Genomic DNA, 25,623 nt, shown 5'->3' with positions numbered 1-25,623 from the left:
GAGGATGCCATGGTAGGGCAGACATGTGTTTGTGTACGGTGCGTGTGCGTCGTTTAGGTCGTTGTTCATCTAAGCGAGACACACTCCGCCGCGCCTATATATCTACCCGTCGTCAGTTGATGAGTTCTGCAGAGACATCAGACTTGCATGGATCTTACGGCGGAGCGACAGAGGATATATACTACTTCTGGTATGACTGAACCGAGTGATCCTACTAACAGGTAAAGTCGACGATGAAAACTACGGGGGTACCGAGTCTGTAAGGCTTACTTTATATGCTGATCTTCATAGGGGTGATCGCCTTCTAAAGTACTTCCTCACGGAGAAAGCGGACTACTTGCGCGCCATGAATTTGGGATAAGCAGGACAAGGGCTTGGCCGGCCCGTTCCAAGACAAGGAGGAGAACCAGATGAAGAAGAAAGAAGAAGAGGAGGAGGAGGAGGAGGTGGTGGTGGTGGTGGACTTTATGGGTGGCCTTAAAAACAAAAAGACCACCTCCTCAGAAGCCAACTTTGAATACAAGAAAAGTTGACGAGGAGAACTATCTAGTGCCTGACGGTTCCTGTCGTCGATGGAGATGATGGCGCCAGGTAGACACAGTTCAAAGTGCCAGCTGACAATCTGACTTGCTCGCTTTGATACGAATACGAAGGAGACGATACTCATGCCATTTGACCATGGATATTGGCATGCACAACAAACGAAAAAAGGCAATCAAATACATGTCTGTCTGACTGGGTGGAAAGACGGCCGTGAATATTTGCTATACCAACTGACTTCTCTGATACTTGTGAAATCCCCAGTCTATCCCACTCGCCCTCTCGCTGGGAAGCAAAGAAATTCGTCCATTTCATATCGCATGTATCGTGCAGTCATTAGAGCATCCAAATCCCAAACCACGTCAGACATAGTGCCGCTGACATTGTATTCGAAAACATGACTGTTGTCGCACCTTCACTCGTCTCATCAGAATAGACACAGGCCCAACCTGACTTTACTCCGCCGCTACCACAGTCATCCGGTTCCAATGGAGGTTCAGAGTTATCGCATGACGTTCCACTTGTGCCTGGAGGACAGCACTTTTGCTTGTTCCAGATCTCTTGATCTAGCCACAAGGACCACCCAGCTGGACAGCATGTTCCCCAGGTAGAGCCATCGGTGGTCGAGGACAAAAAGCAATACCCGCTCCTACAAAAGGATGCAGTCGACGGGTCGGGACAGCTTGATTGGCGCGCGGCGATTTTTTGGTTGACCGAGTCGCTCTTGTCTATGGAGCTGCCGTTAAAAGTATCTTGAATGAGACTGTCACCACTAATACGGGCCTCGGAACCGGCCGGATCGAAGTTTTCGTGTTGATTTGGTCCTGCAACAGCAGAGTCGAAGGCATACGAGATCGCAAGGAGCCCAATGAGCCGATCCGCTCTCATGGTTCTATATGCGACAGAGGCATGAGATGGAATTCGTAGACGGAAGAGGAGGTTGTGACGGAAAAGAAGGCTGTTGATAGTCTCGGCGCGAAGCTCATAAGCACCAGCCTCGGGCACGCTGATGACTAAGCTGCAGACTCAGCCAGTGTACATAGACATGGCAAGTCAGGAACATTTCACCGACGGAGTGCGACACGGCCAAGCAGCTCTCGTTATTTGAGCCTCGCTTGTATGCTTGTGACTTCAGGTGACACGGCTTCTGCCGATTTCAGCGTCAAGACTGCCGCTTCCTGAGCAACGGGAATCACTTCTTCAAGTGTGTAGCCTTTCCCCAGCCCCGCGACAATGACTCCCAGCATGGTGTCACCGATACCATTGACCGACACAATCTCCTCTTGTCTCACTTTTTCAGCGGGTGGGATCAATCGCATGAACACACCGCCAATTTCAGAGTCTTCGGACATGTTTCTGGACAGGATGTAGGGCGCATACTCCGGGCGCGTCAGGCGCTCATCTGTACGCCTTAGCAGGCTGACCAAGAGGCAGCCATGACGTCCTAACTTGGTAACCAAATTCGGGATGAAGGGTAGAAGTTGTATACATTGCTGTGGGATCCCATCGTTGACTAGTTCAGCTCCAGCAACAGAGACAAGTCGGTCTCGTGATGCTGTGCCAGAGAGACCAAACCCATCAATCACCTTCCACCACTGCTCCGACTCAAACATCATTGCATCCGTGGCGGCATCATAGATCGCTTTGAGTTCCATACTGTTCGGCGATGCTAGACTGATGACATGATTCGGTACGACGCCAGCCTGCACCATGATGTTGTTGGCTTTGCTAAAGAGACGGGCAGCCTTCGCCGTGGAGACGGGTTCAAAAGCTATCATAGCCTTCTGAGCTTTGGCAGCTTGGAATATTGATGACAAAATCTCTGGAGACCAATTTGCATCTGTGACCACCCACTTGGGCTTATTGCGGTTCAAAATGGTCGTCCAGTAGTCTAGCGACTCCATCTCTGGTCGTGCTAATATATCCATATCTGCCATGGCGAGTACCAAATCTTTGCTGGTGTCATTTACTGCCACGTATTGCGCTGTTCGGGCACCGTCTGCAGTAGAAAGTGTTCGGATGTTTGTGGTTGTCAACCCACTCTCCTTGATATGGGCGAGGAGCGATGATCCCGCCAAATCATCGGCGACGACGCTTGCTAACGCGACTTTGGCGCCTGCAAAGTGTGCTGACATAGCTACGTTGCGACCGACACCACCTGCCGACTGAGATATGTGGGAAGGATTCGAGGTATGCAAAGTAGGTGAAGTTGAGGAATGAATGCCTTGAAACGGTTGATGGTCACAGATCGTGTCGCTGGCGAGGGATCCAGCTACCAGGACATCAATCGACTCGTTTTGATGGCTGGTCTTACTGTCAATGTTTGCAGAGTCGTGCTTTGCGGTAGATTTTCTTGAGGCAGCGGCAGAATGTGTGGAAATCGCGTTATCCCTTTATATTGTCAGCAGCTACATCAGCACCACTGTGAGAAGTCTAACACGGCTCACCGCTGAGGTGCAGCACCATCCCGTCGTTCAAGCTTAGCTAGTTCGACAGCAATCTTGGTTCCTCGAACTACATTCGCGTCGATGAGAGCTTCGTTTGCCTTGACACTGGCTCCTTGACTCAGTTCCCTGATGCGCTTCAATATGTATGGTGTATTAGCATTCCCTCCAATACCCTTCTCTTCAGCTTCAGTAACAGCTTGAGAAATTATGGAATCGATTTGCTCCTTCTCCATGGCGGAGTGTTCGGGAACAGGATTGGCAAACAGCAAACCAGAATGGACTGGGAGTTGAAACTGCGCATAGATAATGGCAGCTGCATCGGCTTCATCAAGGATAGTCTGGGGGCTTCTGACACCACTATCTCGACAAAAGAATGCCGGGAAGTCGACTTTGCCAGTTCTGCCATCTGCGAATGTCCCGACGCCCACTCCTTGTGTCTCGAGGTATTCCAGAGTGCGTGGTATGTCAAGGAACGATTTACTCCCAGAACTGATCACAGCGACGGGAGTTCGGCCCAACTCTGTCAAGTCTGCTGAGATGTCCATGGAGTTTTCACCACCTCGATGAACTCCTCCGAGGCCACCAGTAGCGAAGATCTTGATTCCTGCAAGATGTGCGAGCACCATGGTTCCCGCGATTGTAGTTCCGCCGTTGAGTTTCTGGCCTCGAAGGCCGAGACCACCGATGAAGCCCAGGTCTCGTCTAGAGATCTTCCAAGTATTCTCGCTACCAGCACTAGACACAAGCTCAATCAATTCTTCTGCTTGCATGCCGACTCGCGCAACGCCGTTGAGGATGCCGATCGTAGCAGGTACACCGCCGTTGACCCGGACCAAGGACTCGAGGTGAGAGGATAACGCGACATTCTCGGGATACGGAAACCCTGACGACAGATGAGCCTGATAACGGACATACAGCAGGCTTATGGTCGTTGGTTACCGTGGGTGTAGATAGTTGTCTCCAACGCAACGACGGGTTTGCCCGTAGCGAGAGCGTCTTGGACTTCCTCAGATACCCGGAGGAGCTTCTCTCGTCCTGAAAAGGAGCGGTGGTGGGAGACAGGCAGGCCACAGCAACGGCGGACAGCGCCTCTAGCTTGCCAGGATCTGTGCAGGAGAGCCATTGTCGTTGGCCGTCTGAGACTTTTCGAGGATTCCGAGGAATGCGATCTCAGGGTTGAGGACCAGAGATACTTCCACGGTTCTCCCTGACAGCTGAGGTTTTCACGGTCCTTACGTACATCGCTGCTTTTCTTCTCGTTACATTTTAGGTGTCTTCGCGCTGCATCGCAGACACACCGGACGATGACGCGTATCGGAAAAAGCGTTTCTCCGCGCTCCGGCCGCTCTCGAACACTTGCATGTATATTTCCATCCAAGGCCTTGCCTTGATCATGAACTTCACACTTGCATCCATCGCTGGCTTTTGTTTGTTACATTGCATAGATTCTCGCAAAGGTACCCAATATTGATTTTTCCTGGACGTTTCTCTCAACAAGCATGATTGCCTAACATCGCAAATCTACCGCCTAACATTATCCACCTCACCGCTTATCGACTAGGCCTCTGCCACAATGCCTACAACCTAAACATGGAACATCGTTGACCATGCCGCTGGATTCATAGTCTCTATCATCTAGCTAGTCCTCCCTGGATCTGCCCCTTCCAAGAACAGCAGACTCATTGACAACTGTGGCCCTGTCCTGGTCTTGCTGGGCAACAGTGGGTGTGACTTCGCTTTTACCTCTTGTGAGGCGGAACCTGAAATTATGCGCCTATACGCCATATCCGATATTCACCTAAGCTTCAAGCTCAACAGAGAGGCTCTCGATGAGCTCGAGCCGCATGATGACGACAGTCTGATCATTTGCGGAGACGTCGGCGAACGTCTGGAGCACCTCCAAGAGGCCTTTGAGATCACGACCAAGCTCTTCAAGCAAGTCTTCTGGGTCCCTGGAAACCACGAACTGTACACCCTCCCGGGCGTCACCACCGAAGACGATCTCGACAAGGAACTCCGGGGCGAGTTCAAGTACCAAGAATGTGTCCGGGTCGCCAACGAATACGGGGTCATCACGCCCGAGGACGAGTTTGTCAGGTGGGAAGGCGAAGGGGGCCCGTGTCTGATATGTCCCATCTTCACCTTGTACGACTACAGTTTCCGCCCGGACCATGTCAGTCGCGAAAACGCGGTCGACTGGGCCATGGAGCAGAATGTCTATGCGACCGACGAAGCACTCCTGCACCCCGACCCGTACGAGACTCGGGACGATTGGTGCAGCGCCCTAGTCAGCAAGACGGAGGAACGTCTCAGGGAGGCTGCGGCCAGAGGTATCCCGCTTATCCTGATCAACCACTGGCCCCTTCGTGAAGACGTCATCACTATCCCCAGGATCCCGAGGTTCAGTCTTTGGTGTGGGACGAAGAAGACGGAGGACTGGCATACGAGATTCAACGCCAAGGTCGTCGTCAGTGGGCATCTGCACGTGCGAAGAACCGACTGGATCGATGGAGTTAGGTTCGAGGAGGTGAGCCTGGGCTATCCTCGTCAATGGCAGACGTCAAAGGATAGAGGGTTGAACATCAATGATATGCTGCGAGATATCCTGCCTGGGATGCCTGATCCTGGAGATGTGAAAACGATCTTTAGGAGCTCAGGCGCGCCAGTTGATTGGATACGGAAATGATTGGTTTGCGGTTTGACACATCAAGAGAACGAAAAGAGGAAAATACACCGATAAGACGTTATAGGTAGGTGTCTGAGAAATGGATCAAGACCTAGACACGGTGCGCATCTAGACGTTTGAAGCGTAAGGTACTTGACTGGATGGGATCGAGCCATTCAACCCAAAGTTATTGATAGCGTCTGGACATTTGAATCACAATATATTTGTTCTCTTCTCTTCATACCATATCATCAGTACTATCCTACAATCATGTCGTCGTCGTCGTCTTCGTCGATTTTCATTTTCCCCTTCCAGCTACTTCCCATCCTCATCCTCATCCAACTGATCCCATGATTCTGGCCACCGCCATCATTCCTTCTTCTTCTCATTCTCATTCTTAGCAGCATACTCCTCCTCCGTCACCTCGTCATGCCAGACCGTCTCGCCGTGACTGACGGCCAGATGCATCATGTACGTCCCGTCTCCGCCGCCGTGCCAGTGCGTCGTCCCGGCGTCGCACCACACCATGTCTCCCACGTTCAGCCGGCGCGGGTCGGCGCCCTTGTCGCAGATCCACCCGGACCCCGCGAGCACCTTGAGCATCTGGCCTCGCTCGTGCGTGTGCCAGTACGTGCGGGCTCCCGGCTGGAACATGACGTGGTTGAACTTGATGCCCGGCCCGTCGAAGACCGGGTCCATCCACACTTCGCCCGTGAAGGTGCCGCTCACCTTGACGCTGGGTTTCGCTTCGTTGCGAGAGTGCCGGATGATCGTCGAGGGCATGGCTTTTGCGTAAACTCCTTCGTCGAACAAATGTCTTTCGCGACGGCCTGATTCTGGATCTGCTTCTGATGTTTCGACTTCGACGAGTTCTCCGAAACCTTCGAAAAGAGTGTGCAGGCGTATATCTCGCGACACTAACCGAGCTGACTACTAGGGTCAGCCTCACTCAAGGTACCTTGTCGGTGAAGTGCTGTGGTGATGAAAAAGAAGCCCGGGTGGTTGGTAGTTCGAACGTACGCTGCCTGTCCTTTGAAGTTGGAGCACTCCGTGTACCTGGGTACCCAACTAGAGGTATTCGACCGCTATGGTTTGTTCTTCTCTGAAAACTGAAAAGGTGTGCAGACTATGATTTGATTCAACGATTCGGTATCTGACCATGAGCATTTGGCTTGCTTATTAGAGACTGATATTTAATGCCGTTCCAGTGTTGGAGTTGCAACGATATCGGCTCTTCGTCCCTGTCTCCAACTCGAAGTTCCCGTTTCCTCCACACTTCGCTTGTTACTCCAATATCCCTATCTGTATTCGCACATTCGTGTGCGTATACTTACTCCGTCCCCGGTTCACAAGTCTTTGTATGAGAGAAGATTAGATCTCCACAACTCTTCCTCCACTTTAGGACTTCCTGGTATTTGATGACAAGATTGACAAGAGAAACTAGACTCCGAAAGACGTGGACCCTTAGTTGCTAACGTAGTACGGCATGCTGTATGGAGGACCCCTACCTCTTTCAGCTCGACCCATCATCAGCTCTTCACCGCTGCCGCAGTCGGTTGTTGCTTGCCAAAGAAACAAGAACCCACAGGCCTTTCCACAATTTGAAGACGAACACGACCAGCAACAGCTTTTCGAGTATCCAAGCCATCACACAGTTCACCCGCTTGCCGTCGGCATCCCTATATCTCGTAGAGGTGTTCATGTATGGACGCTCGATCATACCGTGTTCTCGTAGTGTCAGATGTCCGTATATCTCTCGCACCTGTTCCAGATTCTTGACATCACAGTCGTTCCTGTTATTCATCTTCCCGGATCAAGTACTCCCGAATGGCCACACCGATCGGTAAAGTCCAAGAGACTGGCAATCTTGTTCCCCTCGGACAACTCGTCAAATCGAAAAGCGAACATGGGATACTGATGACAATTGAGGACAGTTGAGATATTCATCAACCCCTCCAAACTCCCCGAGCATATCAAGTTCGTAACTCTTTGGTGCAGGAAAGATGCGCGAATAAGACGATTTCCTGCTCTGCAAAGTCCCTTCCCGCCCTGAGGGCAAGGGTCGTATCGGCATCATGGACCAACAGTGCCTGGATACGCGACGTTAATTTACAGTCCCTCACCTAAGTATTTGTCGAGCTTTCAATCTGCTTTGATGCTTTGTTGACCATGGTTCTTCGGTCGTCTAGAGAATCGAGGCGGACCCTTGGTACGGTCATTACGGGAAAGAAATCATACCTATGAGACACCCAAGTCGGCAACGTGAGAAATCCACGGCGCTCATGGATGACGACCAAAGTGCTCGGCACAGCTGGCGTCGTCAATTCGAAAGCCAGGTGCTATAACATTTGACGCCTTTGAAAGAACCCTAACATGCCCTGGTTCTTATGACAACGGGCGGGTGCCACTGTCGTCTCAAATTTAGCGGCTATGCGGTGTGCCATGGGGGCGGTGTCTAGGACAGGGGAGAAAAGAGCGGTGTAACCAGGGCTGAAACCGACATATAAAGCACAGCCCGCAAAAAGTGATAGTTGTGTTGCGAATGCAGAAACATGAATCTTTATCTTGATTCAGAGGTACGACATCGATCACAAGTGAGTGTTACACCTTGTCTGCGAAACAAGGTTCCACAAGTCACGTCGTATCGAACCTGAGCAACATTGGGGTAGATGATCCGGTTGCCTGAAGACCGATCAGAACTGAACCAAGTTTTGCAGCTTCTGTTCATCCAATAGTACTTGCATAGAGTGCGAGAGACTACTCAATGTCCACATGTTCATGTTTGACTGGCAGTCTCTCTGGCAGACACCAACCACTTCAAGGATGGCTCGGGTTTCTGAGGACTTGTAGCATTGGTCATCCAAAGATTTCGTCCCACACGTGACAAGACCTTCAACGGTATCACAAGGACCAAAACTTACACATAGCAAAGTATAAAGACACTGCGCCGGCCGAGTGCTGGGCAATGATCTCTTCACTTGCAATTACACTAAGGGCAGGTTCCAGGCAGACCGGGAGACTCCACGATCCTCGAGAGGTTCTTGCCCTTGAGCAGGGTTAGCTGAGCCACGAGAGACTCGGAGCTTGTCTTTTCGTCATGTATTTTCGTCATGTACGTGATCGCTTGTGGATGAGAGCGTCGGCGATGAAGTGAGGCGCGGCTGGGGACGGGCATCCAACATGGCGGCGTGCGCCACCAGGAAAGTCGTCGAAACATGAGCACAGGTGGGTATATTCGAAGGTACACGCCTTGTGATTGACCCATTGTTCCCCCTTCTTTCAAGATTGCAAGGTTGGCTGGAAGCTGATTCATTCGAGGCACGCAGAACATTGCTTGGGCAGCAACGCAGTGGCTGCGCAGCGTTCGAGGGTCATGTGGAATCAAAGCCGGGTGGTGATCAAGGCTGTGTCCACGCGATTGACTGGTGAGGAGACTCGCAGCTTCAGTAGCGGCATATTGTTGGGTTGTAGCTGGCTGCATGGAGGTGGAAGACTCTCGAGTGCCTAATGTAGGGCTTGCCGCATTTCAGGGCGGCCATTCATGAGAACTCTGCGCACGAGGCAACTTGACGGCGCGGTCGCCATGGGGAATCCCAACCTGCAAGGAACGTATCGGGAGGGTCTCTTGGGTCGAGTTAGTTGATGTTTGATGGTGTTGTTGAAAGAAGCGGTCTGAAAACGAACATGGCAGATGGCAAGGTTCAATGGCTTAAAGGTGGCTTGCTGATCTCGGCTACTTGACTGATAATCCAACCTCGCCAAATGATACATTGTCAACCCGATCACTTCACACCAAAAATCATGGCAAGTTGCCAAATGCTGAGTCAAGAGTTGATCAAGCACAAGTGCCCAAAGGCGACGGCGTGTCTCGCATCAGCCAGATTGCAAGACATTGCCACAGATGCCGGCGATATCGCTGCCCTTGAGCTCGAAAGCCACACGAAAGGCAACCACCGACCCAAACTGCTTCATTCGCTATGACCAATCCTGTCGCATTATCTCTTGCAGTCCGACAAGCAAGGCTGTCTCTTCCTTATGTGCAGGCAACAATTGCAACCACTCCCGGTCTAGGCATCGCAGGCTGTCCGGAGGACTGCTCAGCCCCAGCCTGCAGACCTTCACGTCTCCCAATGGTGATCTTTGACTTTTCCAGAGCAACCACTCTCTGTCGAGCACAGAATGAGGATTCCAGTGAGATCACTCAAGCTCCGCCGCTCGAGCTCCGACAATGAGGCAGTGTCGCGGTGCAATGGTCACTTACATAAAGATGCATCTGTCCCCCAGTGTAGACGTTGTCGTCCGTCGACAAAGAGTCAGATTGCCGGAGAAAACAGTTGAATGAAGTTTTTCGTTCGATAGTAGGCCTCAGGTACTCTCCTTGTTCTGTCTCTACTGTTCTTTCTGAGGTCGAGAACACGATGACTCAGATTCAGCATTCCCGACTGGGGGTGCCTGAGCACCGAACTCCCACACATGACACTGAAGGGGCCGATGAGAGGACTCCAAGACGACGCAGCAGGTTCGAAATCCTGAACACCGAGCTCTGCCTGACCTGACGATTCTGCAGAACGAATCACGCTCCCAACCATCCATCTGACTACTCTTCCTCCACATCTACGAGAACCGAAAGATCAGACAGAAATGCTGGTCAACCTCCGATACCTGAAGAGGATCCATCAGAAGATGCGCGAGGGATGCTCCCACGCAATGCTGGTGAATCCTCTGGACGACACCGGTCGAGGAACCGAACTCGCACTGGTAAGAACATCATGCGCCAATGCATTGAACAATGATTGGGATGGCTGAACAAGAATAGGGCGACGGGAGCCTCCTGATGGTGGTACTGAAAGGTCCTCTGCATCCTCTCTCCGCCGCCGCGATCCCAGCATCTATGGCTCTAGTCCCCATAGCTCTGGTCGACGCACAGGCATTCGCACCGACAGCTCTGATGACTCTCATTCAATGCCCCGCCATGACGCCAACAGCTTGAATCACAATCATTCCCACAGTCCCCCCGATGGCCGCGGCTCCAATGAATCTCTAACATTTTCAACAGTAGGTCCACCATGGTCTCCTGGGCGACCGAATCATCCAAGCTTTTCCGTGAACGCAATTTGACCCCGAACTTCTCACTGATGTCGCCGCAGATGGTACGCGAAGGGGGGAATACGAATAGGTATCCAGAGACTCTTTCCTTCGAAGATGAACGGGAGTTCCGCGATCGTGGCCCTGAGCGATACAATCATCACTACCACCGTCGTCGCCGCTCAAGCGAGGACAGGCGCGAGCGTCGAGGCCGAGACTGAATCGTGTGGTAACAGGGGTTTCATTCTGTCGGCGTCCGGTACCATGGCGTAGGACTTTGTTCGTGAAAGGCGGAGGCGTTGGATCTAGGCGGCCATTTCATGAATGGTATCAATGCGGCATGAGTTTCGTACCCTAGGTAGCTTAGCATAGCAATAGACCCATCAAAACAAACCTTGGATGACTTTATCCACGCAAAGAGAAGTCCACCGAAGAAAAGATCGCTCAGCCTCGCACGGCTGGGAAGTGTACTGTACGGTAGACAGATGGTGCGGCTCATTGGCTGGGAGTTGCATTCCGTTCCGCAGTTGGCTTAGTCCCATCATGTCACGGCATTTTGTCAGACAAAATGTTTTACACGGTATTTCAACACGTGCGCCACCGGAAACATTTCCCGGTCTCGTTGAGATGGCCACGAAGAAACGACTTTTCAACGCCCTGGGAACGACTACGTAGTTGTAGAAGCCTTTCCGTACCTTGTATAGTCTCAAGAACCATTCAGAAGTCACTTGAGAATTGTCTCTGTTTTTGTGGAGCCCCAGCAACTTTCTTCCATGGATCTTCAACATGAACGCAGGATTGTATCACCTCTTTCCACGAGGTTGATGCCCAGTGTATCCGGCAGGAGAAGGGAGAAATCGCTGACCGGCGACGCAGGAGGTATTTATCGCAACAGTTGTGTATCGAGAGAACCGGTAGGTCAAGTACGTGGACACCGCTGTTCCCCTGGCACCACGGGATTTCCAGCTCATCATTGTTCCTACCGGTTCAACCAGGCGTCGTTGGCACATGAAGTACAGCCAGCCTTCATTGGCAAGGAAAAAGTTGATTGCCAGCTGTGGCAAACCTGAACCATACACCTGGGGGTGCATTTGGCTGGTCAAAGGATCGCGTCGGGGCCCGACTGCGAGAAGCGTGGTGGTGGTCCCCGTCCGGCAGAGTGAACATGCCAGAGACAGGAACACAATGCGAGGTATCCTGGGAAATGGTGAGTATGCTCGCGTCAAGGGTTTGTTTATGGGTTGTGTGAAGCGCCCGAGAACGAAGGTTGGATGAACAGATCGCAGAGCCCGAACCTGAACAGACAAACGCGCGGGACAATGGTTGCCCTGCTCCAGGACCGCAGAGGAGAGACCGTCCGCAGCGAGAACGAGACTCCGGGTCCGCTCATCATGGCTTTTGGCATGGATTGCGGATACAGACTCGCTGAATCCGAGCAATCTCAGTGTCTTTGTACGAGAGTTTGTCTCTGCGCCTTTGTTGAGGCCCGGAATTTGCAACCGGGGGACACACCAAGGAGGAGTCTTGAGAGGCTCCCTTGATTGGGCGCCGGCCCCCGGAGATGCCACTTCCACCCATTTCCAAGGGCACCACCACCACCGCTCTGGAGCTCAAGCACAAGAGGGTCGTTTCCTATCGACACCTCCCAAGCTTGATCTGAGGCGAAGACTCTTTATCGCCTGGGGTTCCTACTTCGACCCTGTGACCTTTTTCTGCCTGTCTGTTTCCCTAGTTGCATCCACGCGTTACGTCAATACTAATGTGTGATGGGCCTTCTGTGGCGGGATGAATCTGCGAGCCTCTCCTTGCTTCCTCGAAAATGGCATCCTTGACACCGTATGCCTTGCAGCCGCAGGAGAATCAACGTGCAAGTCTCAACATCGAGTGGGACTCTGCCATCATCACTGGAGTTGGATCATGACTGAGCGTGGTCCTTTGAGAGACCGGGATCGTTTTTACCGTTTGAATGCTTCAGAATGCTCTAACGCTACCGTGACTTACCGAATCCATCAATCGATGCGAAAACAGATCAAGAACTTCCCACACCTTGTCCAAACGAGAATCGACTACAACCACCGGAAGCCTGCGGATCGCATATACACCAAGCCTTTCGCCAATGAACAGTGAGATCTGCGCTATGTCCAAACCCTCTCGCTTGCACAAGTTTTTGTTTCAAGCAATTCGTCGTCGAGATAACCTGAGGTCGCCATCTACACGACATCCATCGCCCTCCAACACCGATAAAAGATACTATGATCTTCATACAGCCATTGCGAGAATGCGCTGAACTCCTACAGAAGGTGTCGGTGCAGAATTCGGGCGAACACCTCGCCTGATTCAGGAAAGATCGATCTCCCACACCGTGGCAAGATTCCCCTAACGTGAGCGATAGTTACATTTCGGATCTTTATTTTTTCTATTTCATAATCCGTCTTCCATATCTCGCGAACAATCAACTCAGTGCTACGATGGGCGTGCCAATTCACGCTCATGACGAATCATTCTAGAAGGCAGAAGATGCTGAATCGCCAAAAGCAACCTCAGGATGGTTAAAGAAGGCGATAAAGTACAACGAATGAGCAAGAGGAGGATTCAATAATTGAGACATTCATACGATTCATACCATAGCCAGCGGTGGAATATGATGTATTAGAGGTCGATCCTCGACCTTCGTCCAGCATTTGCATTTCTTGGAGCACTCCAGGAAGACAATGAAGATGAGCATGACACATGTGCTTGAAGCTCCTCACAACAAGGTAACCTTAGTGAAGGTTGAGCTACAACCGCATTGTATGTGTTATGATTTGCAACGGTACAAAGCCGCCTTTTGTGGCTGCAAGCAAAAAAACTTGAATAGGAGCATTTCAAGACCTCGTTCTTTGCTTTGTTCCAGAGAACGTGCTTCCAAATGCCTCTTGACGTTGTCATCTGGTCCCGGTTCATGTATACTCGGTTTCACCCAGTCCAACTACAGATATGAGCCGAGGATAATGAAATTCCCTACTAATGGTAGAGAATCTATGCTTCCAAAGTAGAAAAGATATCTCGCTATGTATTCTCTGTAACATGCTCTGACCATGGCTGCGACCTGTTACCAAGGTTCACCAGAGGGGTCTAGTAAGTTTGTTTTTTTTGTAATTGAGTCATTGTTATTGATTTACAAACTAGATGACCGTTATGTTTCTCTGAAGAAGCTTCGCTCCTAGTAGGTCCACGAAGAATAGGTGTCAGACGAACGGACTGGACTCCCAGACGAGGAGCATGGCTGGCAAAAAGAACAAGAACATTCTCAGGGCTCATCATCTCTTTGGCATACATTATCGTCGTACCGTCTGTGACAGATCTCGTCGTCAACGACATTGTCTTCGCTACTGCAGTATCCTCAACATGACGGCGGCTGTGTAACAACCATATCAACAGGAAGTTAGGAACACAGAGCGGGACAGTTTTGTGCCATCAATAAAGGAGCCCAGCTGAGCCTGGCTCTTCGCACCCTTCTGTACTGTCTACGAGCTTCGGGCCGCTTCAGACCAGATTCTCACTTTTTCCTGCTCGAGTCACACGAAACCGTCCATGTTGGAGTTGCTGGTAGCAAAGTAAAGAAGACCTACTGAGTTCCAATTGTACATCTCAAGCCTAGACTTCCTATCCTATCCACCCGCAGCCCCGTAGGGGTCAATGTTCAAACTAGATCTCCACGGCTCCGTCGGGCAAATGAAGGACTTACATCTTTGACGGCGTGGGTACTTTACAACAGTGTGCTTGTCTACTGTAGATATTTAGCTGCCTTTTTGAGTTCGACCTAGCTATTAATACCATGGGGTAGGTATTTAGTTCGTGGTCTGCTGGATCGATGGAACCCTCTACGACTCTACTACGAGTACCCAAGACTCGTCGAGTACACAAGACTACACAGCCCGTCACCCCAGACTACTTCCAAGTAACAAGTAAGTCAGTCGTACGGGCGCCGTATCCGCACCGGCTGAGCGAGTATTATACAAATTGCGAGGGAGGGAAGTCGGTTCTTACCCAACCCTACCGTCAGGATCTATATCTCCACCCAGCGTGATTGGCTCTATAGACCAGACTTTCTCAAACGAATAGCTTTTTCTGGTGCATCAAACAGGACTACGGGCAGGCTAACTTGGTTAGCGGGCACTCCCATCCCCCCTTTTTCGCTAATCGGCCTAGCTATGTACCTACGTGCCTGTTAGTTAGTGCGCACATACCGAGAACGTACCTACAAGTAGGTACCTGTATTCATTATTATAGTGGCCAGTCTTTCTGTGTCAGGTAGATAAAAACTCACTTCCACATATTTCCAACGCCGAACAGTCTACTAGGGTCCCTCGAGTGAGCTGAACGGACCTGGTGAACCTGAGTGCTGACCTGAGACCGAGAGAGTGATCGACATGACCAGTCAACCAACCCCCCGTGGCAGTCAACTACTCCGTACCTCCTCGTCACAGACCCGGTACGAGTACCTGCTCTCACCCATCACTCCATGTTATAACAACATCTACACGAACATACGAGTACGATCCGCCTCGCTAAGACTTACCCGGTGAGCACATCCCGACCTTTTTGATCCTGGTTGCCCAATGACGACGGCGAGGGGCGGACATTTCCGACTGCCCATGATGGCATACCCTTGTGCTCTCGCAGTCAGCAGCTCCCATCTCCATATCATCACACTTCCAATCTCAATCCAGTCATCCTGGATGCTCATCAGCTAGCGCTCCAACCACAAGTTCAGTTCCGCCCTCATCGTCCTGAACACACGTAGTACTGGTACTGTGGCAAGTAACACTAGTCTACAAGCACCTGGAGAGAAGAGTATTGGTCGGGCCTAAGAGATCAGAAAGTCCAAAGGGTGCAGAAATCTAATCTAAACCAAAAGCCAACTCCTTTGACAGAAGGGCCTCAATACTAGGTACCTGTACCTACCTGCACACCTCCCCTCCGAGGAACCATGACGAGGAAAGTACTATTCCCTCAGCTCCAGGGTGGCCATGGCACCAACCGCGGAAATCCAGAGCCAAAACCAGCTTCTAAAGAAGACCCCGACCAGCGCCCCGTGTGCACTTCCATCGGCAAACAGCAGCGGCAGCAGCAGCAGCAGCATCGTTGGGAAACGCTCCTCTTCATGCGGCCCAAGTCCAAGCTGGCGACGCACATCGTCCCTGCAGCGCACGGGTTCGCGTTCGAAGTCAAGGCGTCTTCTCACTTCCGCATCGTCGATCTCGAGGGTCAGCAGGTCGTCGACTTCATGGCGTGGGCGCTGCCGTACACCCGGTCCACCGACTGCGAGCACTTCAGCGCCAGCTACACTCGCTACGCCCTGGGAGGGCTCGCCGCGCCGCAGGAAGGCGAGTGTCTGTACAGCAATCGCGACCGGAAGATGTTCACCCTGGTAGCCGACACGGTCAGGACGCACGATCTGCTGTTCATGGCGTGCAACCCGGGGTTCTACTCTCGCCAGGGACAGCCCGATCATCGCTCGTGCGCGACCAATTTCGCCGAGGCCATGGCGCCATGGGGTATGGAGCACTGGAGCGACGTCATCGACCCGTTCAACGTGTTCCAAAACACCCCCTACTACACCCTGAAGGCTCTGAACAGCTCCAAGCCGGGAGACTACGTCGAGATGCGCGCCGAAATGGACACCGTCTGCGCCGTGTCCAGCTGTCCGTACACGGGCGGCGGGTTCAACGGTGGTAACGTTACCAGGGTGGCGGTCGTGACCGAGGTTGTCGAGGATGAGGATTGAGATGCTGCTGTGGGATGGTCTGTCAAAGATTGGTTCCGTTGGTCGACGTGTAACGTATGCATAAAAGGCGAACTGCTAAGCGACATCTCTTCTGCGGCCCCGCCCTCTTTTATAGAGGATGTCCCTATCGACTCAGGCGCATGGCCACATGTGAGTGAGGAGCGAGGTGATGCATAACAGATCACAGCTCAACAGGTGCCATCCACATCCAGGGAACCGAAGCCTCACGAGCGGAGACCGCAAGTACAGTTCCGTCTCTGTTGTGTTGGTAGAATAACCCAACTCTGTTGCGTTTGCGGGCCGGAAGTATAATGCCCGTTCGTCCAATTGGTTCACCCCGTCGTGACCAGACGCATGGCTCTGTAACTAGACAATAATATTAACATGAGCTGCTTGCGACCATTCCAGAATCCATGAAGGAAATTCTTGAGACCTTTCTCTGTGTTCGGGCACCTGCGTCTGGTGCGATTTATCCTTGTCGTCGGCTGTAGGCACTACCCGAGATATTATGACCCTGCCCTGACGTCGACCCTGGGAGTCTCCAGTGACTTCGGTGAGATGCACTGAACCCCGGTTTTGCGCTGTTCGAGAGCTCCGAGGCACGCAGTGCAAAAAAGCTTGAACCACACCCCCTCCCTGCATTGTCCCTGTACTAAGAATACCGTGGTTACGTACCGCAAGCGACCAATAGAGCCGCCGATCACCTGGAGAATGTCACAGGGACCGGGCTGCGGCACGGGAAGGATCAACCTGGCTCCTCCGCTGGTTCTTACTGGTGAAGCTCGATTGCAAAGGACACGACCATGATCGTAGGTCCCGGGTCAGGGAGCATCATTTGCGCAGTCAGGACCGCATATTGACCCTGGTAGCCCCCTGGAACCCCTGGTGTCGTCGGCCCATGTCGCGCAGGGAAAAAGACCCTCCCTGGCCGCAGGCTCTTCCCAAGTCTTTTTCAATTGCACAAATTATGCCTCGAACGCCGTCCTGTGATCCTGGCGACTGGTTGGCTCTGAAGAAGTCAGTTCGTGTCTCTAGTGGAAGTTGTGACCCCTCCAAGCGTGAGTCGATTTTGTGAATTAACAGTATCCGGTGCTGTGATCTCGGAGGCATGCTCCCTGCACCTGCCAGGTCGCCACGCTTGTCGTATCCGTTGAAAACCGTCGAGGTGCCATGTGTCATGTTTCGAAGTCAAAGGTACGCAATAACCCCCCCCTCCCCTCACGGTGATTGTTGTCGCTTGGTGGTACCGGTTGCATTCATCCGAGAAGGGAGGCGCAACCATTCAGATGGTAGAGATGACACCAGCACGGCGTGTTTCGGGGCACTGGAGATCCCAACGGCGTGGGTGAATCACCTCTTGCAGAATTGCCCATCAGGCGGAAAATCTCAAGAACCAACTAGTTTGATCGAGACTCTTCAGGGAAGAGGGGCCGAGGAGTACCATCCATGTTAGGGCATCCTGAACCAGTGTCTAGGGGGGAGGGGGGAGGGGGGGGGGACCCTTAAACTCATTCAGATCCCTTAAGCAGATATTGCTTCGAGGTATAATACCCACTCTGGGTGGGTATGGATACCTATCTGTTGTTGGCCACGCCCCGAGTAACTCGTTCTCCTGCAAACCACCCTCTGGGGGGGGGGATGTTTTGTTGCCCTTGGTATCCAACTTGAAAGGCATGGGCCCCCGTAATTGTTGGTATGCTGAGAGGTTCTGCCTGCCACCCGACACTGCACTACTATTGAATCGAAATGGTCTGACTGCTACCGTGCGACGTGCGAAGGAAACATATGTATGTCTACCAGGACTCGCCAAGGGCTTTGGGGCCTTATTACTGGACTTAGCCACCGCTGCTTGGATGGAATTGAAACCCAGTAAAGAAATTAGTTCCTGTAATTGCACAAAAGTCAAGCGACGTGTTCTTCAGTTTGGTTCTCTTGCAGTTTGCTAGATCTAGACGCCTTGCAGGCCACAGGGCGCCGTCTGACGTCAAAGCGAATAGAGAGGCCCTTGCCGCGTCGCTTGCGTTGTTGTGGATATTCGCAAACAGATGAGTTGAAACGTCCGTAACAGAACCGCCTAGATTGGCGATAACAAATAGCCAAGTCGTCAAGAACGTCAATCACGGTATTCATTAATGTCTCCGCGTCGTGGGGTCTTGGTTACAAATCTTTCCGCATAGCATCCTTCAGGACTCGCCGATGCAAATGAATCCCTGAGTCTGGTCGTGCCGCCGCATCCTTCCATGGCTTGATGAAGCCTGTGCCGGGCCCTGAGGAGGCTGCGTGAACGCCTTCTACTGTTGCCCGATTCTCAGCAAAAGCTCGACAGGCGCAGGAGGGTGCTGGACTGAGGCTGAGAGGCTTACATCCATATACATGGCAGAGCATACCGATCTCAACCAGAAACCCATGATATCACGCAATCATTCGAATCAGATGATAATTTTCATAGCATAGCCACTTTAAGCGGCGTGCAGTTAAAAGTATAACTTCCCTCTTTGGGTGCCCACAGTGAGTTTTATTACCCTGCAGCAAGTTTGATTTATCTGTATCGGTAGCAATGGTAGGACCTGATGGATAATACCATATGCGAGTAATAGGCTTGCTGGCTCTGTCATGGTTCTCGCCCTTCTGTGCTCCGATCAGGATGTTGATCGACCGAATGCATCGTAACGTCGCTGTTTGACTCCGACTTCTCGATTGGCGACATAAATGCGGTCCCCGAATCGCCACGGGAGATCTCGCGGCCAAGGATCTGGCTGGGAGATGGAAGTTCCATAGGTCCGTCGATGGTAAAGTCGATTTTGTCAAAGGCCACCTGTATTGATGTGTTCGCACGACACTCGTTTCTCACATGTGCTGCTAGCTGAGAGAGGTCTACACCGGAGCGTATGACGCGAGCCAGGTCCTCGTTGGCGTTGGCATCCCCAGCCTTTACAATTGCAAGGATACCCCCAAGGAGCTGTCGATGTCTCTCCAGTTGCACTTGGGTGTCGGCAAGTTCTTGCACATTTCGCTGATTGGCGATTTTTCGTCGTTGGTCGGAAGTTGCATCGTACACGCAAGGGCTTTTCCTGCTCGCGCAAGCTTCACAAGGATTACCGCCGGTACACTGGAGTCTGATTAGTGAAAAGAGCGAAAATCAGCAGCATAGCATACTCGTGTTTTTCTCTGCTTACACGCCCCACAAGCTGTCGAGATCTTGCGCGGTTTCAAAGAATTTGGGGGGTTGATTGAGCCATCGAGACCTTGGGAGGGTCGCGGGGCCAGTGGTTGAGACATGGTAATTACACCGTCTCGGGCACTGCATCTAGCACAGCTCCCGAATGTTCGACGGCCCAGGAAGTGTACGAATTGTACGTGCTATTTGCGATTACGATGCGGATTTCGAGAGGCTGCTCACGTCAAACGCCATTTGAAGGGTGGAGGAAGGAGATATGATATAAAGAAGTAAGAAAATGTTACGACCAGGATGGTTTGTTGGCTTCAAGAACAGCGGACGAGTCGGGGAGGATTCGCGGACAAGTTATCCGACCAGCGTCACAGTGATCGCGCTTTTCGAACCTCTCGAACGGGCGAGGAATGAATCAGTCGCACTCTTCTTTTGCCATCCCACAACAAATGCCACTCCTCCCGCCACTTGACGGATGCAATTTGCCCCTCCTGGGGACTCTGGGTAGGACAGAGGGGCCTCTTGCAAGCGCCCAATATGGCCATACACCACTTAGCTCGCATACTGTACTCACGCAGCCAATACACACCAAACCCTCAATTGAGCTGTCAGTCAATCAGAATATGAGATTCTCCGGCATCCAGTGAAGAGTGCCTAGCCAGTACTCGAGGCTGAATCCAGTACCTCGTCTGTACGTATCTGAGGAACTGGCTCTGGTGCAGACAGGTTGGAAGCATTCGCCTCGCCAAAAGGAGACGGGAGTGTTGGCCCCGTAAATACAATACGTGTATCCAGAATGCATTTTTGCAGCGCCAAGCCCGGTGAAATTATCAGCTGTCCGTGATAGGCTGCGCCGGGCGAGAGAGTCCTGGGGCGTGACCTCATAATGAGAAGGCTGTCTTCACTCTCCTCCCCAGCACCATCACCAGGGTGGTTGTGAGTATCTCGGAATGGACTCGGGTTGGACGCCCACAGTGTGTCTGGCTCGGTGTTGATGCCACATGATGGTGGTATCTGGACGGCGGGGGACGGGCACAAACATCAGTTGGCGGCACAACCGACCTCAAGATGTGCCCGGGCGAGAAAGGATCAACGACACGAGTCTATGATGAGGGGAGTGTGCAGTCTCCATTACAGTTCAGTGAGGAAGAAGAATGAACGCATCACCGCCCTCGTTCTGATTACCTCGTCCTTGTTTTCGGCCGTCGGATTTCGTATTCGTATTCGTAGCCTTCTGTGGCGGTGTTGTGTGTGGCTGATGGTTGCCCTTGTGGCGTATGAATCGGGGCCACGGTGGAGGCTGGTGCCATGATTTCATCGCGCGTAGTTCCTCGTTGCTGGTCAGTGCCATCTAAAGACATCAACAGGAGGGATTCACATCCCGGGTCGAATCGACAGAAATGCACAATGTAAAACAGCCCAGGATCAGGCCACGCCCACCTTGTTTGGTGATTGAATTCACTGCCTGTGGCCGTAGACGCGCCACGCCTCATTGAGAGCGCGACGGCCCAGCAGTAAGAGGGGCACACGTGGACGCTATACCAGAATCGGCCTGCAAAATTTACGATGTACCGCCCAAACTTTTTTTCTCTCGAGGCTCCGGTTCACCAACAGGAAGAGCAAGAAAGGCTTTGCCTGCGCTACCTGGTCAATTCATATGCACCGCTTTTTCTTTTCTTTTCCTGTTCAATATTGCACCGCATTGGCTTCAAGAGCCCAGCACGCTTTTTCTACCAGCGTTTCCAGCCTCGATTCTTACCTGAGCGTTTGTGCTTTGCTTATTCCCACGATACCCAAAGACGGTCAAGAGACTCCGTGTCTCTCGCACACCGTCAACTGCTTCCACCGCCATGGATCAACAAAGATTCCTCCAGCAGTTGGCAATTGTCCTGGATCCAAAGAAAGGCAATGTCAAGACTGCGACAAACGTTCTGCAAAATGAATTCTACAAGAATCCTCAGTCGTTGCTATTCCTCATCCAATTAATCATCTCTCACGACAGCGCCGAGCTCAAGCAACTTGCAGCGACGCAAGCCAAACCTCTAGTCTCAAAGCATTGGACGAAGATTCCTCAAGAGCAGCGACAACACGCTAGAAGTCAGTTGTTCTCAGCCACCCTTGCCGAACCCTCCTCGCTCGTCCGCCATGCCTCGTCTCGCCTGATCAGTTCCATTGCCAAAATCGATCTTGATGATGGAGAGTGGCCTGAACTGCCGGCCATGCTCCAGCAGGCTGCTACCAGTACCAGCGCCGCTGAACGTGCTGTTGGTGTCTATGTGCTTTACAGCATACTGGAAACCATGGGCGATGGCTTCAGTTCGAAATTCAAAGAGTTGTTTGCTCTGTTCAGTAAAACCATCAAAGATCCAGAGTCGCTCGAGGTCAGAATCAATACTATGCTGGCTATATCAAAAATGGCTCTCGTCATTGACGCGGATGAGGACGAGGCATCGATAAAAGCCTTTCAGGCCATCTTCCCTGCGATGGTTGCGGTCCTGAAAGACACGATTGATTCGGGCAAGGAAGAGGAAGCCATGTTGGCCTTTGAGGTCTTCAACACACTTCTGACGGCCGAATACCAACTCATCTCTCAACATTTCCTAGACTTGGTTCGTTTCATGAATGACATTGCATCCAACAGAGACATGTCAGACGAGATTCGCACGCAAGCCATCAGCTTCCTGATGCAGTGTGTTATCTATCGACGGCTTAGAGTCCAGGGAGCCAAGATGGGAGAGCCATTGACCAGGAGCATGCTGCAAATCGTCACTGAGATAGACGATGCCTCTGCCGACGACGATGATATCACCCCGGCTCGGTCTGCTCTCGGTCTGATTGACACAATGGCCCAGAGCCTCCCGGCCAACCAGGTACTCGTGCCACTGCTCGATGCCCTGCCACAGTACTCGAAGAGCTCTGATTCCAAGCACCGCCAAGCTGGTATCCTGGCCCTCGGCATGGCCGTCGAAGGTGCTCCTGACTTTCTCAGTACCCAACTGAACTCCGTTCTCCCTGTTCTGTTCGCCCTCCTGGAAGACTCTGAAGTGACCGTTCGTCAGGCTGCTCTGCAGACCACAGCACGATTGGCCGACGATTTACCAGAAGATATCACCAAGCAACATGAGAAACTGATACCACTGCTGGTCAAGAACCTTACTGCCGCCATGGGTGCATATAAGGGCGAGGAGGAAGGACCCACTGTCGACATTATGAAGTCTGCAACCAGCGCCATCGATGCCGTCGTCGATGGTATGGATGCTCAGGATGCTGTGCAGTATCTGGATAAGTTGGCGCCTCTACTCCAACGCCTCTTTAAACACCCCGATTTCAAGATCAAGGCCTTGGCTGCTGGTGCTCTAGGCTCGTTGGCTTCAACAGTTGAAGGTCCTTTCTTGCCATATCTCAATGACTCAATGCACGCAATGCAGGAGTTCATTACCAAGAAGGAAAGCGAAGAGGAGCTGGACTTGCGTGCAAGTTGCACTGACGCCATGGGCGAGATGGCGGTGGCTGTCGGTGCTGCCAACTTCAAGGACTATGTCCAACCGTTGATGCAAACCAGTGAGGAGGCTCTTCACTTGGAGCACTCGCGTCTCAAGGAAAGCACGTACATCCTTTGGGGTTCCTTGGCTAAAGTCTACGAAGAAGACTTCGCTCCATTCCTTGGTGGAGTGGTGCAGGGCCTGTTTGCCTGCATCGATCAGGAGGAGGCTGACCTTGAGGTTGCTCTTGGAGACAGCGCAAAAGATCTGCTAGGTAAGGAGGTGACCATTGCTGGCCAGAAGGTCAAGGTGGCTGCCGCCGACAGCGACGATGAGGCTGAAGATGGAACCATCGAGGATGTCGAGATTGGTGATGATGACGACAGTGATTGGGGCGACCTGGCGACCGTCACTCCCATTGCGTTGGAGAAGGAAATTGCAATTGAAGTCATCGGCGACGTGATATCCAACACCAAAACAGCCTATCTCCCATACTTCGAAAAGACCATCGAGATGTTGCTGCCATTGGTAGAACATTCCTATGAAAACGTCCGAAAGGCGACCATCAGCACCCTGCATCGATCATATGCAGCTCTGTACGAGGTTTCGGAAGAGTCTGGCCAGATTCAGAAGTGGAAGCCAGGTCTTCCAGTGCAAGTCGAACCCACCCCAGAGCTGAAGAAATTCGGAGAGCTCCTGATGACTGCTACATTGAATGTCTGGACCGAGGAGGATGACACGTAAGTTTAGTTTTCTTTTCAGCCGTCCCTTGTGACAAGCCCCCGCAAGCAACCATGATGAACCTTCTTCGTTAATCCCAGCTCACTCCGACACGGAAAGACCGTGGATGAAGCGAAAGCGATCTTCAACCCTCTGACTTTTATTGTTGTTAACAATTTATGTTCCATCCATCGCTGCATGTGCAATGTCTGACTTGGGAAATAGTGCCACCGTCACGGAGACCTCACGGGCTCTGTCGGAGAACCTCAAACTTACTGGCCCATCTCTCCTTTCCTACCAGGATTGCCTCTCTCGCATCGTCCAGACGGTCACGGCACTGATCACCAAGAAACACCCATGCCAGATTGACATGGACGACTTGGACGAGGAAGATATGGAGTCCACAGAACTGGAATGGCTGGTCGTTGATAGCGCAATGGACGTCATCTCCGGACTCGCCGCAGCGCTCGGTCCTAGCTTCGGCGAGCTCTGGAAGATCTTTGAGAAGCAAGTCCTTCGCTATGCGAGCGGTGGCGAATCACTCGGACGTGCGTCCGCTTGTGGTGTGCTCGCAGAGATCATCACTGGCATGGATGCTGCAGTCACACCATACACTTCGCAGATGATGAACGTCTTGCTTAAGCGCCTGGGCGACGAGGACGCTCAGACAAAATCCAATGCTGCATATGCTGTCGGCCGTCTTGTCGAGAAGTCCAATGACGATGCCACTGTTCTCAAGGCGTATCCCCAGATCCTCCAGAAACTCGAGTCGATTCTGCACATCACCGAGGCTAGGTGCACTGATAATGCTGCAGGCTGTGTGGCACGCCTCATCCTCAATCACAAGGACAAGGTGCCCGTGTCGCAAGTCCTTCCTGTCTTGGTGGACAGCGACATCTTGCCTCTCACCGAGGATTACCAGGAGAACGAGCCCGTCTGGAAAATGATTGTGCAGCTCTACCGTGACCAAGACCCTACCGTCCAGCAACTCACGCCAAAACTGGCTCCGATCATGATGAGCGTGCTAGGCGAACCCGAGGACCAACTCACCGACGAAGTGAGGGAACAGTTGCAGGCTCTTGTGGAACATTTGAAGAGTATTCACTAGACGTTCTCCCGGGGTCACACGGTAACAATCATAGATTTGGGGAGGGCGGTTGTTGGGCAATTCGCTCCAGGGAAATGAGTGATGACTTTATGATGCTTGCTGCTGCTCCGATTGTGTGGACTTGTCATGAAGCGCGAAGCATGAAACATGCATATGAAACTACGAAAGTCGATTGACATGGGCCAGAGAATCAAGGGGGACGATAAATCAGTTGTGTTGTTTCGGGTTGATTGAACTGGATTGATGACATCAATGAGACAAACCGAGAAGAATCTCGTCGGCGTTTTTTTCTCCGAGTTGCTTGCTTGGGGTACATACGAGTACGAGGTAAACATCTGGATACCAACTACGACTCAATTGGCACGCACAAAGCTGAAGGGTTTTTTCTTTCTCGACGTATGGATTGGGTCGAGTGCGCATGAGGTACCTGAGTAGGATACTACTTAGTAGCCTTAATTGCCTCACTTTTGAGCATACGAATACTCTTTGGTCGTTACAGGGTGCTCGTGCTTATCCTCGTCCTCATCCCTCATACCAATGCTGGCACTCGCTCGCTCTCCAGGTAGGTAGGTAGGTAGGTAGGTAGGTAGGTATTCAGGGTACATGCAGCGCTCTTACTTGCTCTACCTTGCTCTTC

At 52.0% G+C, this 25,623-nt stretch overlaps 7 protein-coding genes across 7 annotated transcripts; 4 read left to right on the top strand and 3 right to left on the bottom strand.

Annotated features, from left to right (window-relative positions):
- Positions 1 to 1,640: 1,640 nt before the first annotated feature.
- PV08_06320 (uncharacterized protein) lies at positions 1,641 to 4,110 on the bottom strand (the record flags this gene model as incomplete). Its single annotated transcript, XM_016380658.1, has 3 exons — positions 1,641 to 2,931; positions 2,988 to 3,870; positions 3,927 to 4,110. 3 exons carry the CDS (start codon positions 4,108 to 4,110, stop codon positions 1,641 to 1,643), a joined length of 2,358 nt encoding a protein of 785 aa, XP_016236485.1.
- Positions 4,111 to 4,755: 645 nt separating this feature from the next.
- Positions 4,756 to 5,673, top strand: PV08_06319 (uncharacterized protein; the record flags this gene model as incomplete). Its single annotated transcript, XM_016380657.1, has 1 exon — positions 4,756 to 5,673. The coding sequence occupies one exon, from the start codon at positions 4,756 to 4,758 to the stop codon at positions 5,671 to 5,673; it is 918 nt and encodes a 305-aa protein (XP_016236484.1).
- Positions 5,674 to 6,021: 348 nt separating this feature from the next.
- On the bottom strand, positions 6,022 to 6,435 carry PV08_06318 (uncharacterized protein; the record flags this gene model as incomplete). Its single annotated transcript, XM_016380656.1, has 1 exon — positions 6,022 to 6,435. One exon carries the CDS (start codon positions 6,433 to 6,435, stop codon positions 6,022 to 6,024), a length of 414 nt encoding a protein of 137 aa, XP_016236483.1.
- A 3,690-nt stretch (positions 6,436 to 10,125) lies between these two features.
- Positions 10,126 to 10,642, top strand: PV08_06317 (uncharacterized protein; the record flags this gene model as incomplete). Its single annotated transcript, XM_016380655.1, has 3 exons — positions 10,126 to 10,171; positions 10,220 to 10,410; positions 10,469 to 10,642. The coding sequence occupies 3 exons, from the start codon at positions 10,126 to 10,128 to the stop codon at positions 10,640 to 10,642; spliced, it is 411 nt and encodes a 136-aa protein (XP_016236482.1).
- Positions 10,643 to 15,709: 5,067 nt separating this feature from the next.
- Positions 15,710 to 16,507, top strand: PV08_06316 (uncharacterized protein; the record flags this gene model as incomplete). Its single annotated transcript, XM_016380654.1, has 1 exon — positions 15,710 to 16,507. The coding sequence occupies one exon, from the start codon at positions 15,710 to 15,712 to the stop codon at positions 16,505 to 16,507; it is 798 nt and encodes a 265-aa protein (XP_016236481.1).
- A 2,611-nt stretch (positions 16,508 to 19,118) lies between these two features.
- On the bottom strand, positions 19,119 to 19,786 carry PV08_06315 (uncharacterized protein; the record flags this gene model as incomplete). Its single annotated transcript, XM_016380653.1, has 2 exons — positions 19,119 to 19,616; positions 19,664 to 19,786. 2 exons carry the CDS (start codon positions 19,784 to 19,786, stop codon positions 19,119 to 19,121), a joined length of 621 nt encoding a protein of 206 aa, XP_016236480.1.
- A 1,740-nt stretch (positions 19,787 to 21,526) lies between these two features.
- PV08_06314 (uncharacterized protein) lies at positions 21,527 to 24,986 on the top strand (the record flags this gene model as incomplete). The annotated part of the gene is made up of 2 exons (XM_016380652.1): positions 21,527 to 23,898; positions 24,104 to 24,986. The coding sequence occupies 2 exons, from the start codon at positions 21,527 to 21,529 to the stop codon at positions 24,984 to 24,986; spliced, it is 3,255 nt and encodes a 1,084-aa protein (XP_016236479.1).
- Positions 24,987 to 25,623: the final 637 nt, after the last annotated feature.

This window comes from Exophiala spinifera (assembly GCF_000836115.1).
Source record: "Exophiala spinifera strain CBS 89968 unplaced genomic scaffold supercont1.4, whole genome shotgun sequence".
Classification (NCBI taxonomy): domain Eukaryota; kingdom Fungi; phylum Ascomycota; class Eurotiomycetes; order Chaetothyriales; family Herpotrichiellaceae; genus Exophiala; species Exophiala spinifera.
The sequence above is the reverse complement of the archived record's forward strand: the minus strand, read 5'-3'. Positions and strand labels throughout refer to the sequence as shown.